This window comes from Dysidea avara, chromosome 7 (assembly GCF_963678975.1).
Source record: "Dysidea avara chromosome 7, odDysAvar1.4, whole genome shotgun sequence".
In the NCBI taxonomy this organism is placed as follows: Eukaryota; Metazoa; Porifera; class Demospongiae; order Dictyoceratida; family Dysideidae; genus Dysidea; species Dysidea avara.
In genome coordinates, this window is record NC_089278.1 from 13,933,392 (window position 1) to 13,946,209 (window position 12,818).

At 37.7% G+C, this 12,818-nt stretch overlaps 1 protein-coding gene across 1 annotated transcript in view; it reads left to right on the plus strand.

The window, feature by feature from the left end:
* The window catches only part of LOC136262599 (probable E3 ubiquitin-protein ligase HERC1), a 39,481-nt gene extending 27,299 nt beyond the window's left edge, over positions 1-12,182 (plus strand). Inside the window, exons 34-54 of the mRNA XM_066056982.1 lie at positions 464-568; positions 621-686; positions 2,132-2,257; positions 2,486-2,624; positions 2,686-2,882; positions 3,370-3,454; positions 3,700-3,812; positions 4,370-4,498; positions 4,558-4,657; positions 4,992-5,152; positions 5,269-5,343; positions 5,616-5,828; positions 6,044-6,192; positions 7,768-7,933; positions 8,992-9,068; positions 9,477-9,648; positions 9,891-9,971; positions 10,626-10,778; positions 11,394-11,527; positions 11,616-11,787; positions 11,836-12,182. Of these exons, the coding sequence (XP_065913054.1) occupies positions 464-568; positions 621-686; positions 2,132-2,257; positions 2,486-2,624; positions 2,686-2,882; positions 3,370-3,454; positions 3,700-3,812; positions 4,370-4,498; positions 4,558-4,657; positions 4,992-5,152; positions 5,269-5,343; positions 5,616-5,828; positions 6,044-6,192; positions 7,768-7,933; positions 8,992-9,068; positions 9,477-9,648; positions 9,891-9,971; positions 10,626-10,778; positions 11,394-11,527; positions 11,616-11,787; positions 11,836-12,027 (2,805 nt within the window). The 3' untranslated portion in view covers positions 12,028-12,182. The remainder of the gene's footprint in view (positions 1-463; positions 569-620; positions 687-2,131; positions 2,258-2,485; positions 2,625-2,685; positions 2,883-3,369; positions 3,455-3,699; positions 3,813-4,369; positions 4,499-4,557; positions 4,658-4,991; positions 5,153-5,268; positions 5,344-5,615; positions 5,829-6,043; positions 6,193-7,767; positions 7,934-8,991; positions 9,069-9,476; positions 9,649-9,890; positions 9,972-10,625; positions 10,779-11,393; positions 11,528-11,615; positions 11,788-11,835) is intronic.
* Positions 12,183-12,818: the final 636 nt, after the last annotated feature.

Below are 12,818 nucleotides of genomic sequence, written 5' to 3' on the forward strand. Positions count from 1 at the left end.
TTGGTGTAGACATACTGTATTAGTGTAGACATACTGTATTAGTGTAGACATACTGTATTAGTGTAGACATACTGTATTAGTGTAGACATACTGTATTAGTGTAGACATACTGTATTAGTGTAGACATACTGTATTAGTGTAGACATACTGTATTAGTGTAGACATACTGTATTAGTGTAGACATACTGTATTAGTGTAGACATACTGTATTAGTGTAGACATACTGTATTAGTGTAGACATACTGTGTTAGTGTAGACATACTGTGTTAGTGTAGACATACTGTATTAAGACCAAGACACCTAAGATGATCAGGACAGTTGTTCTTGATCCAATTAGTATCAGTATACACATTTTTTGTACTCTGATAACCTCTCTATTAAGGACACTTTGGCATGGCTTCAAAGTGTCCAGTATAAAGAGATTACAGCACATTTTTCATTTAAATATGGCATCTTCTTGTAGGCTGTTAGCTCGTTTGCTAAGAGATCAAAGGTATCGGATGATTTTGACTATCAGAAGCCAGATCCTGCGGAATCCCCTCTAACTAACAAGGACCCTCAACCAACAGTATGTCCCGTATAATGGATACAGTACCACGTGTTTTATTGATGTTGTGTAGAACAATTCTGCATGGACTTTTAACATGGACAAGCAAATCATTGAATGGATTAGCCGCAAGCCTGAAGTGAGTTGATATGTTCTGTATGTAATTGATACAGTGTTCCATTAGTAGTCAGATCAGTATATCAAAGTAAATATGTGACCAAATCTGTAAGAATCCCACACGTTTGTACAAGCCTAATTTTACAGTAGAAGTAATGCATTAATTTAATTAAACACAATGGGGTGAAATATTAAAGAAAAAATCTAAATTTTCTAATTTGTATTTTGAAATTAACCTTTACACCCGCATAGGCCAGAAAACTGGCCATCAGGTCATATATGACTTACGTGAGTAAACCCACAATTGAAATTTAAAATGTGGCAAGAATTTCAAAACACGGTAACACAACTTACTGTTGTTCATCGCTTCATATCAAGTAAGCTGCTGTAGTTAGTGTTCATTTAACCTTCTCCAAGTAGCCCAGCGAATATACTTTTGATCAATGCGTACTTTTAGGCTATAAGAATTGAGTTACCCCACCTAACGTCACCATGCCCATATTGTGTAAACATGCATTCCCCAAAAGTTCTTTGTGGGTTTAAGGATTAAGGATGGAGCTACAGGTGTAACAGCAAAAACCCTGGTATAATATTCCTCAAAGCAAACGGAATTTGAAAATCTTTTTTGCATGTGAATGCTCCCTAGGAGGCCCGGTTCACCCTTGTCAATTTTCATCTTCACCTTGGTTGTAGGAAGGACCTGTAAGACATAACTTACCACCCAGAAATGGATTCGTCTGTTCATGGGGAGCATGATGGTGTAAGTTACATCTCCGTTAGAAACTGCATTCGCAAGTTATAATTGTCTGTAAAGCTCCTTTGTTTATTTCCCACTTTGTAGCGCTGTAACTTCTAAAGCTCTTGACTTCTTGGGCTGAAACCACTCCATTAGGTATACGTAGATAAAGGAAATATAATAAAATGGAATTTGAGAATGCACAAACATGTGGGGTTCTTGCAGATCTGGTCACACGTGCACTTTTCAATCAGACCAGTATTGATAATAAGTACTTGAATCCATTGTATCTACTGAGTATCAATTGGTGAAAACTGCTGAGAATTGATATCATATCATTTTGATCTTTTATGTATCAGTGAAAATCAGCTGGACACCTGCATAACTCGTGGATTTATTTAAGGTCCTTGAATATGTCACCTAGTACATCTTGGCAATCAGGACATTTCTGGTTGGCTTAATTATTAAAAGGTGTCAATTTTTTACAAGTCCTGCTGTAAAAATGAGCTAAGAAATAGTGATACGCTTTTTGAGTCAGCTATACTGGAACATGTGGATGCTAAAAATGAGGACACCAGAAGCCCCAGTAGTATTCCTTGGTGCATAATTGGACTTTGAAGTCAGAACAGCTTGATAATCAGAACACTTTTGGTTGGTCCCAAGGTGTCCACATTACGCAGGTTCCACTGTATATATACAGTAGCGTTATTGGTTGATTACTCTATGTACAGGACTGGAGGACCTACCATACTGCTCATGTGTACACGTGGGGTAAGGGTCAGTGGCACCAACTGGGACACTCTACTGAAAATATGGTACTACCAGCTAAGGCTGAATGCCTTAATGAATTAGAGCAGGTACTGTGTAATGATTGATATGTGCTATATGCATCGGACACTGACATACAACACTAACACACACACACACACACACACACACACACACACACACACACACACACACACACACCACACACACACACACACACACACACACACACACACACACACACACACACACACACACACACACACAACACACACAACACACACACACACACACACACTTATTCACCATGCTTACAGGTGGTGGCAGGCCACTACTGCACTTATGGGATACAATTTGATGGACTAGTAGTATCATTTGGTGACGGTGGCTATGGCAGATTGGGCCATGGAAACTCAGACAGCCAACAAACTCCCCGAGTCATCAGTGGCTTATTAGGTCAGTGTACAACTACAGAACATTGCTAAAGATTACTGAATACTGTACAATGCCCTATTAGGTGTTCGGGTGATTCAGCTGGTTGCTGGATCAAAGAGCAGTGCCAGTAGTAATGATGGGTATGCCCTAGCTCTGACAGACACTGGTGATGTATACTCATGGGGTAAGGGGTATAATGGACGACTGGGACACAAGGACAGTAGCAATTACAGCTCACCAAAGATCATTGATACTCTTGTACCAGAGAATGTAATAAAGGTGAGTGTAAAATTGAGACCTATTCATTACTCATTAGATATAAGGGGCATGCTGTTTACAGCATGCACAACATAGAGAGTGACTATATTAGTCAAATACCTTATCTGCTTCATACTCTGAAGGGGGATTCATAAAAGCCATTCAATGTGAGATTCAAAGCACTATAATCCATTTTTAAAATACACAGTTGTGTGTCATACTGTCCAAGAAGCTGGTGTTTTGTACCGTTGTGTTAACAGGAATAGCAATACCATGATACCTGCCTGTATAATAAGGTCACCGTCACTGTAATATTGTAATATCCCGTTATTTGTTTATATATAAAGTGACCTGCCTAATACCAACATTTGCTGAACAAGGTCCAAACTCATGTGGAATAGACAAGTTTTACTGTTATGCAGTTTTCCCATACATATGTTGTAATATTTTCATACAGCTGTTTTGACTTGTACAGTATGTTATCTAATGCTACTGTTCTGTTATTTAGTTAAGCACTTTCAGCTATCACTGTGCTGCCATTACCGAGGATGGGAAACTGTTCACATTTGGATCAATGGATAGTGGAAAACTTGGTACACACGTTATTTGTTGTAAATGTATATTTGTGTATGACTTGAATGGCAAGTATGAGACTGGACCTTAAGGACAGATGACCAATACATTTTCCAACCAATTTTGGCTGATCACAATCTAACAATAAAACAACCAGGACAAGCAGGCTGAAAATGGCCTGCTACTCTCTTATTCTTATTTCTGGCATTGTAGTGAAAGGAAATCAAGTGTATACACTTAACACTGTGTGGTGTGCATTATATAGGTGCTGGTCCAGGAGTGACCAATAGTACTCCATACAAAGTCCATCACATCACAAAGTTTTATGAGGCAACAAACCTCGATGTGGAACTACCAGTCACACCTAAAATTGGAGCTGTAAGTGATCCTGCAGCAATCATTGTACACTTGTTTGTTAGTTGTGAATGTATGTATTGATTAGTATGTGGTGTATGTGTGTAGTGTAATGTAGTGTCATCTGTATATATGTAGTTTGTATAGTGTGATATGTGACCATGTCTATAGTTTTGTGCATGTGTACGTGCATATAAATGCATGCGTGTGTGCGTGCGAGGCAGAGAGTATCATCCTGGTAATCACAAGGTTCTGGGGCTGGTTACTCATTGCTCATTGGCCCAATCATGGTGATTATTATTGTTGTTTCCTGGAGTATAAAACCTCTCAAGGGAATTCCCTACATATTCACCCATGAGACGTAGTACAGTCTCTTCTAGTCCTGTGATTTGCCTAAACTGACCTGTAGCACCTGATCCATGTCCAAGTGGCCCAGAGTTCTGCTAGGTAAGATTTGTACAGTACATAGCTGAGCAGCTGAAGGCTTTGCTTAACTTTTGTGTATCTATGTCACCAGATGTGTATGTATGTAAACTATTGTACAGTGAGGTGCTCTAGAGATGTATTGTGTTGTGTTGTAGGTGGCATGTGGAGAGAAGTACACAATAGCTGTCTCACAAGATGGCACCACGGTATATGCATGTGGATTTAGAGGTAGTGGCCAGTTTGGCCGAGACAACTGGACCCCCAAAGATGTGTTTGTCCCAGTGGTGAGTGTGTATTACATCATAAATGCTCGGTGTGCTAGTATGGCATGTTGTCTTGACAGTTGTTGGATCACCTTACTCCACTTGGACCGTTTAAGAACGTGTTTGCAGGAACATCCATCAGTGCCTTGTTAACTCGCAACAATCGTCTCATCCTATTTGGTACAGCCATACATAGTTGGTGTTATTCAAGGATTTACAAAGTGGTGATGGCATTGCTGTAGACACCAATAATTTCTGTTACTAGGTAACAATTGGTAGCCATTGGACTGATAATACCCCTTCACCAAGTGTCACTACATAGACATTGCCATATTGAATCCTGTATCCTCTCTTAAATAATAGGAAAAAATAATATACAGGTCTTCCTCTATGCATTTCTGAAAGAGGAAATACTTTACAACCATAAGTGGCTCATAGACTCTTGTTCCCAAAATGTCTGTTATAGAGAGATAGTACTAGTTAATATTGGTGCTCTGTTATCTCCCTTAAACAGGTCGAGTGAAGGAAAGTGGTTCCTACATTCCTCCCTCCACCCCAGACGCACTGGAGAATGTTAACGCTGTTCATTTTGAGTCAGCACAGCAATACTTCTTGGTAGTCAGTGACAGTGGACAAGTGTACTCCTGGGGGGAGAACAGTGGAGGCACCTGCCAGGTGTGTGTACTGTAGTGTGGTGTGTATGTGTGTATGGTGTATGGTGTATAGATCTCACTGTATAGTGTATGCAATGGTTGTGTTAGTTATGACAGTGTGTATTATGTCATACACAGCTGGGATATGAGCAGTCTAGTGCACAGATGGTACCCAAGTTAATACCAACTCTGTCTAATGTGGCTATCAGGCAGGTACGTAGCATGGTGTATATTCTATTAGAGTTTTAATACTTCAGTGAGGATTTTTTTGAGAGATAACATCTTGGTATTGTAAGTCAGGCATGTAACAATGCTACACTTGGCTATCCCTAATACTCACAGTGTTCAGACATCTCAACCACTACTTTGCAGGCCTCTATTATAGCACAGTGTCTTTATTTACAGTATGTCCTAGAAATGTTTAATATTGCAATGGCATCTTGTGTATTTTAAATAATTCTACTACCCGCACTCTACTTGATTAGATATCTGCAGGAACACGGCACGTAGTCTCCTCAGATGTACAGTTCCATTACAAACGTGGCAGGCTCAACGTCAGTGTTCCCCAGCAAGTCCCAACTGAGTTTGGAGAGCTGAAGGACATGTCATGTGTTGCGGTCTACCATCGGTACCATGTCTTGCACCATCTGTCCTCCATCATTGCCTCATCATGGAAGTTCTTCAGTCGTCAGTCTATGGTAAATATGTGTGTAACCTTGTTGCTAGGACTACCTATTGTACCACAAAATACCACAAGATCACAAATTGCACCTTAGCTGACCTACAGTAAATTAGCATGGTCACTATAAAGAGATGGTCTTAGTAATGATGCTATGAACTACCATCTCACAGGTTCCTAGTGGGATAGCATTTACGATTGGTATACAGTTTTACATTTTGTTTGTTTTATTAGCTTAACATGCAGATCAGTCATTTTGACTGTGAGGAAGTGCGACAGTTGATACTCCCCACTCAGTTTGAGGGCATGTTCACTAGAATACTCACACAGACCATGAGCAGTAAGGACTGTGGACCAGAAATCAGAGTGTCCAGATATGGAAGGTGTTTATATAGTATTGTATGTGGTACTGTAGTTTTCACAAATAGTTTCTTCCAATATTTCATGGTTCTAACGAATAACTCTATCTAGTATCTCGTTTATTATATAACCTTTCATGTTGAATTTGTATAGATTCAAGTACCTTGAAAATTGTACTACTAGACTCTTTTAATTGTGGGTCACTGTACTTGATACTAACAACTAATCCCATAATACCTTACAGTATTCAGAGTTGGGGTCATTACTCTAAAAATGTAACTCATTACATATTACTCGTTATTTCTACGTAATGTAATGCGCTACAGTTACATGTTACTCACAGAAAAAAGCAACGAATTACATGTTACTTGTTGCTCTAAAGGCTGTAACTATTAATAATTTTACATATTACACAGGGATTTTTCTAGAAAATAAATTCGGGGGGGGGGGGGGGGGGGGGGGGGGGCAATCCGAGTTTTTTAGAAATTGAGGGGGGGGGGGGGGGACCAGAACTTAAATTAGGCTAAATTTGTTTTATTGTAGCTAGCTAGCCATCGACTAAATTTTATGATTTTAAATCAATTTATCATTGTTTCATCATTGGGCTGGTTGAGGCAGAGTTCGGGGGGGGGGGGGGGGGGCAAAATGCCCCCTTTGTCCCCCCTCCTAGAAAAATCCCTGTATTACATATTGTTCATTACAAGCTAGTAAGTAGGGTTTGTGAAGTTCTTGCAAATTCCATAATTTATACATTTACACATATACGTTATTTTTCCTTCATTAATCTCGAGCCATAAGCATGAGTGTCATCTGCTAGAAGTGCCTACTTGTATCTACTGGTAGGTTTTCAAACATGATACGAAACAATAGTTCATGTAGACACGACTTTGTACCTTGTAATTAAAACTTTTGTACATGAACATACAATGTGGTCCAAATTCCTAGGCTCATAAGTGAATAAGGCCATGTCTACATGAACTACTGTAGCTACCATATCATATTCGAACATTTATCATTGTGTACAGTTGTAGTAGACGACATTTGTCTCAAGGTAATTATAAGAACAATAACGTGCATGTGCGAACATTTGAATTACGCTATTTGCAAGAATTTCACAAACCCCTGTACCTGCCTACAACTACAAGAGAGACACACATGTTTCTCTGGTTTGGTTCAGCCATAAAAACATACTTTGTTGTAGTAACTTGACCTCAAGGGCACTCCCCATACACTACCACCCTTTGTTCATGTCTGCAAGGCTGTCTCCAGTGCAGTCTAGCTAGGCCCAAAATGAAACCAATGGATGCAATGCGCTTTAAAAAGAAGTAACACGCTCTATTCATTACAATTTCCGGATGTAATTTCTGGATGTAATTTCCGTTATATATTACTCGTTACTCCGTCATGTAACATGTTATATTACTCGTTAATGCAAAAGTTATATTATGTAACACCAAGAGTTAATAAAAGAGCTCTCCTATTATTAACTCTTGGTAACACGTTTGTAACGCTTTACCCCCAACTCTGATGGTATTCAAGTTAGTTAGTTATTCATGTTAGACTGGCTACACTGGTTACAAGTGATACCATATCTATAGCTCACAGGAATCTTCGTTAGTGCTACCCCAGATTGCTCCACAAGTATTAGCACTTGACTCAGCTAGTATCAGGTGTAAGCCGAGGGCTTGGAAGGTAATGCTTGTGGGAGAAGGTGCTGATGATGCTGGAGGAGTGTTTGATGAGACCATAGCTCAAATGTGTGAGGTGAGTGAAGTGCTGAGGCACTTGATGGCGGTAAATAATCAGACATCGGGTAATCAAGTCTAATGTGAGGTAATATAGGCAGTCAAATTATTTTACTGATCAATGTAACATTATTAAAATCAAAACAGATTGAAGAACTATATTAGTAGAACATAGTTCAAAAAATTGTGTACTTCATGCACTTTGTGATACAGTTGTGAAACTTTCAACATAAATTTTAATTCTTGTAACATTTTTTTTAAGTGCCATTGCAGGTTTGACTTTTGGTTACCTCTACACCATTTTTGCATTCAAAATTCATCATTATTTTTGCCTTTGTATTTCTGAGGCATTATTTTACAGAAAATGAAAGGTCTTGTTGAAATAAACAACTTGGTTTTTATATCCACCCTTGAGGGATACACTGTAAATTACCAAACTACTAATGGGCAGGTAATTTCATGGCTAACATAAATGATCATAACTTGTGAATGAAGTCATCTATTCAACTTCAAATATAACCAAGTTGTTTCTTTCAGCATTTATTTGAAATGTAAAAACAATGCTTCAAGCAGATGAAGGCAAAAATGATGAATTTTCAATGCAAAAATGGCTGTAACTTCACCAAAGGTAAAATAGGACTACTGTAAATTGCTTTTTTTTCATTGTAGAATAATTTTCACATGTAAAAACTTGTATGAAAATTTCTTACATGAAATTTTTTACATTAGATCAAACTACTCTAATACAGCAGTCATACACGTAAATCATACAAAAATATTTTTACACGAAAACTTTTATCATAACAAGTTTTTGCACGAAAATATAGCAAATTACGGTATATCAAAACTAAATATCATAAGAAGTGCAATCATGTGGACAGTTTCATAATTGTATCACACATGACACACTGCTCACACTATGCCACTCTATTGTATTACTGCAATACTGTATAAATCTTGTAGAAATTGCTTATAGTGTACATGAAATATACTGCATTACTATCTCACATTGTGCTGTTGTTTAAACTACTGAGCTGTGTTCCAGTGATATAGAAATATATTGTATGTGTTATACAGGAAATGGAAGGCGGTAAAGTTAACTTATTGATACCAACCCCTAATGCTCAACAGAAAGTTGGTTTCAACCAAGACAGGTGTGTTTGTGTGTATACACAAGCATGCGTGTGTGTGCGTGTGTGTACCTGTCATGTGCAGTGTAGTTTGTGCATTGCTGTACCTATGCATATCATATCTATGAATTTCCATGGGGGGGTGGGGGAGGAATAAGGTTTATAAGAGTAAGGAAAGAGGTGATGGTGTAAAGGTCTGTGTGCACATAGCATCTAGAAAGGTTTGGGAACATACTCCCCAAGGAAAGTTTTGGATTATAGAATCTCTCAGATTGCTTCTGGTACATTTTCAGGTCACTAGAATGACCAGAAGTTTGTACCTTTGCTTTTGCTTAAAATTCAAGGGTGGTAGGAATAGCGATATACTGTATTAGTGCAGTTAACCGTTATATGAACAACCACATATTCACCTCTAGTTGTTCTACCACACAGGTTTGTGTTTAATCCCAACTGCACCACCAAGAAGGACTTACAGCATTTGAAGTTTTTGGGTGTCTTATTTGGAGTGGCCATTAGGACAAAGAAGCCTCTACAGTTACACATTGCTCCTCCCATGTGGAAACTGCTAGTTGGAATGTCACTGACAGTGAAAGACTTGGAAGATGTCAGTTACTGGTGTACATCAGAAAAAAAATTCATGTGAAATTATTTGTATCACATTGTGCATATATTTTCATAGGCAGAATTTGATTTTTAGTTTTGATAAACTAATGTTATACCCATGAGATGCTTCGGTGCCCTTATAGAGTTTTTTTACTTTTAAAAATCTGTGTGCTTGGTTGTTCTTGTTTGCTACCTGTAAATAACTGCCAAGAGGTGTTGCATTACACTGTGTACACTATTTAGATTGACTTGACATTTGTACAAGCACTGGTGGGGATAAGAGACGTTGATAAAAGTGGAGTCACTAAAGATGTGTTCTCTGAGGTAAGTGGTTGTATATCTGATAGGATGAGATTTACTATAAGTGAAAACTTTACATAGTGTATACCTGGACGCACACACTTTTCAGATGTTAGTTGGTGATTTAGACATTTGATATACTCAGATAAGACATACGTTGGGATGGGATAGTCACATTAAAATAAAAACAACTAAATACTAGTTACTCATTACTTTAAACCCATGTAATTCAGTTGCTTAGTAACTAAAAGTTACATTACTAGTTACTTTTATATGTTTGTTTGTTTACTTTTGTAATATGTTTTCATGAATCATGATTGTTATACTACTCAGATATGCCTTAGCAAGGGAGGAAGAGAACTATACATATATGCACTTCCTAAAAATATTAATTTTGTGCCCATTTCAGCTCAGTTTCAACTATTTGCTCTGTCTATTACTCAAGCTGAATCATGAAGAACAGCACATAGAATGTGTCTGCTTATGGGCTGTCTGATCACTAGTTACTATGTAACTTAGTTACTTATTGGGCAGTTATTCTTAAAAAGTAATATATTATATAATTTAGTTACCAAAATAACCAGTAACTCCGATTAATTGTGTGGTTTGATTTTAACTTGTAAGTGGGATTGTGCTGTATTGCTTTTGTTACTACAACCATCCTGTGTTCTTGTGCAGGTAATACCGTTAGACTCATTTGAAGCTCTGAGCATCACTGGCAAGTTTGTACCAATAGTCCCTGGTGGTAGTCATATCAGACTGACTTATGCCAACCGCAAGGAATACTGTGATAAGGCTCTTCAGTTTAGACTACATGAACTGGATGTGCAGGTAACTGTACTATGCACCTGCTGACCAGTATAATCACAGACTCTAATAGAGTAGTCAAAGACTACTGTTTTTAAACAATATTATGGTGTCTGTGTTCAGATGCAAGATTGCTTCCTTCTTTCTTATATTCATCAGTAAAATTTATGGAATCATCAGCTATAATTGTGTGTGTGCGTGCATGTGTGTGTACTGCACAAGAAACAGTTTTATTACAGGAAACTAGAACCGTTATTGGAGGAGGGGTGGTCACATGTCATCTATCTTGTGCTCTCAAAGAAATGCTCAAAATTGCTACCTCACGTAACTTAAGGCTCTGATCAATGCCTAGTATTTTATTTTAATACATGCATGAGTATCACTATGTGATGTACTTCCCAAGATGCTTTCAAACCTTCCCCAAAATAATACATTGCTTTCTTGGGTGAGACACAAATCTCAACACTGGCATAATGTTTGATTGCTGGTTTCAGTGCACCCATTACATATTACTGTGATGACATGTGAAAGAGATCTTGAGCTGATTAAAATTTCATTTTTTAACCAGTAAACTGTTAGGTTGTGCAAACCATTTGTAAACAGTTAGGTAAGACATTGTAAGCTGCTGTATTGATATAGGTGGCAGCAATTAGAGAAGGGATGTCACTGATTATTCCAGTTCCATTATTGTCATTGTGTTCTGGTAAAATATTGGAGACATATGTGTGTGGAGCGGAATACTTGGATGTTGCTGTACTTAAGAAAATTGTCAGGTTAGTAAGTAGTGTGTTGTATAAGATTTATTAGGTATTAACTGTAATCTCTTTGGATGTAATTTAAAAACTTCACCATCTTTTTTAGATATCGTGATATTTCTCCTGATGATCAGCTAGTTACTTGGTTATGGCAGACATTGGAGTCATTCACAAATGATGAACGACTTCTCTTCTTACGTTTTGTGTCTGGCCGTTCTCGCTTACCAGCCAACGTTAATGACATCAGCCAAAGATTTCAAATAATGAAATGGGGCAAGGTATGAGAGTGTGCATCACGTCCTTGTATTAAAAGTGTGCTTTTGCAGTTGCATGATGGTCTACCGACATCTCAAACTTGCTTCTTCCAAGTCAGACTATATACCTACTCATCTCAAGCAATTATGGCTGAGAAGCTGAGATATGCTATCACTCATTGTAGGTCCATTGATATGGACAACTACATGTTGGGTGATCGCAGTGATAATGATGATTATGACTCTGAAGACTACTATAGTTAAGATTGTGTTTGCTTTCTTATTTATGTTGCACTAGAGAATTTTTTTTTAAATTTTAATTTATAATATTACTAGCACAACAAATTGCTATAGAGAACTAATTAGGTTGTGTATATTTTGTTTTATTTAATGAAATAAATTTTGTGTGGTAAATCCAACACTTGAATGTATGCTTAATGTTGCTTGTATAACATTCCTTGTCAGCTTACAAGTACATACAGTTACACATTGATGTTTTGTAAGCAGCACTGCATGAGCCACTGTACTAACCTCAACCACATGCATAATGGTGGGTAGTAAGGGTATTATAAATAAAGTTTGAATTATTCATCAAAAGGAAGAAAACTGAGTGTCATGAGTAGTTGAACCCTGTGAGTAGTCAAGGTAGTGTTCATTTAAGAATGCAATTAATGTTATATATAAAGATACTACAAAACTAATATGAAAAAAGCTACATGTATACTTTTGTATGTGTGTGTGAGTCAGTGTGATACTAAAGCATGGATCAAGTATTTTTATTTCCTGGTTTTGTGAATCACATTGCTAACTTTGTTGAAAGGATTCTTGCAGTTATAGTTATCATGGCATTAGGTGTAACTACATGCGTGCCTTGATAACACCTTGCACACATGTGTCGCATGTAATCCAACTGATACAAATTTACTAAACATTCCACACTATTAGGAGCAGTGTAGCTAGCTACATTTCATTCAAAGTGAACCCATCATCTCAGCGCATTGATACATGCACATTATACATAGCTATAGTCTATACATTAACTGGTCTTTGATCGT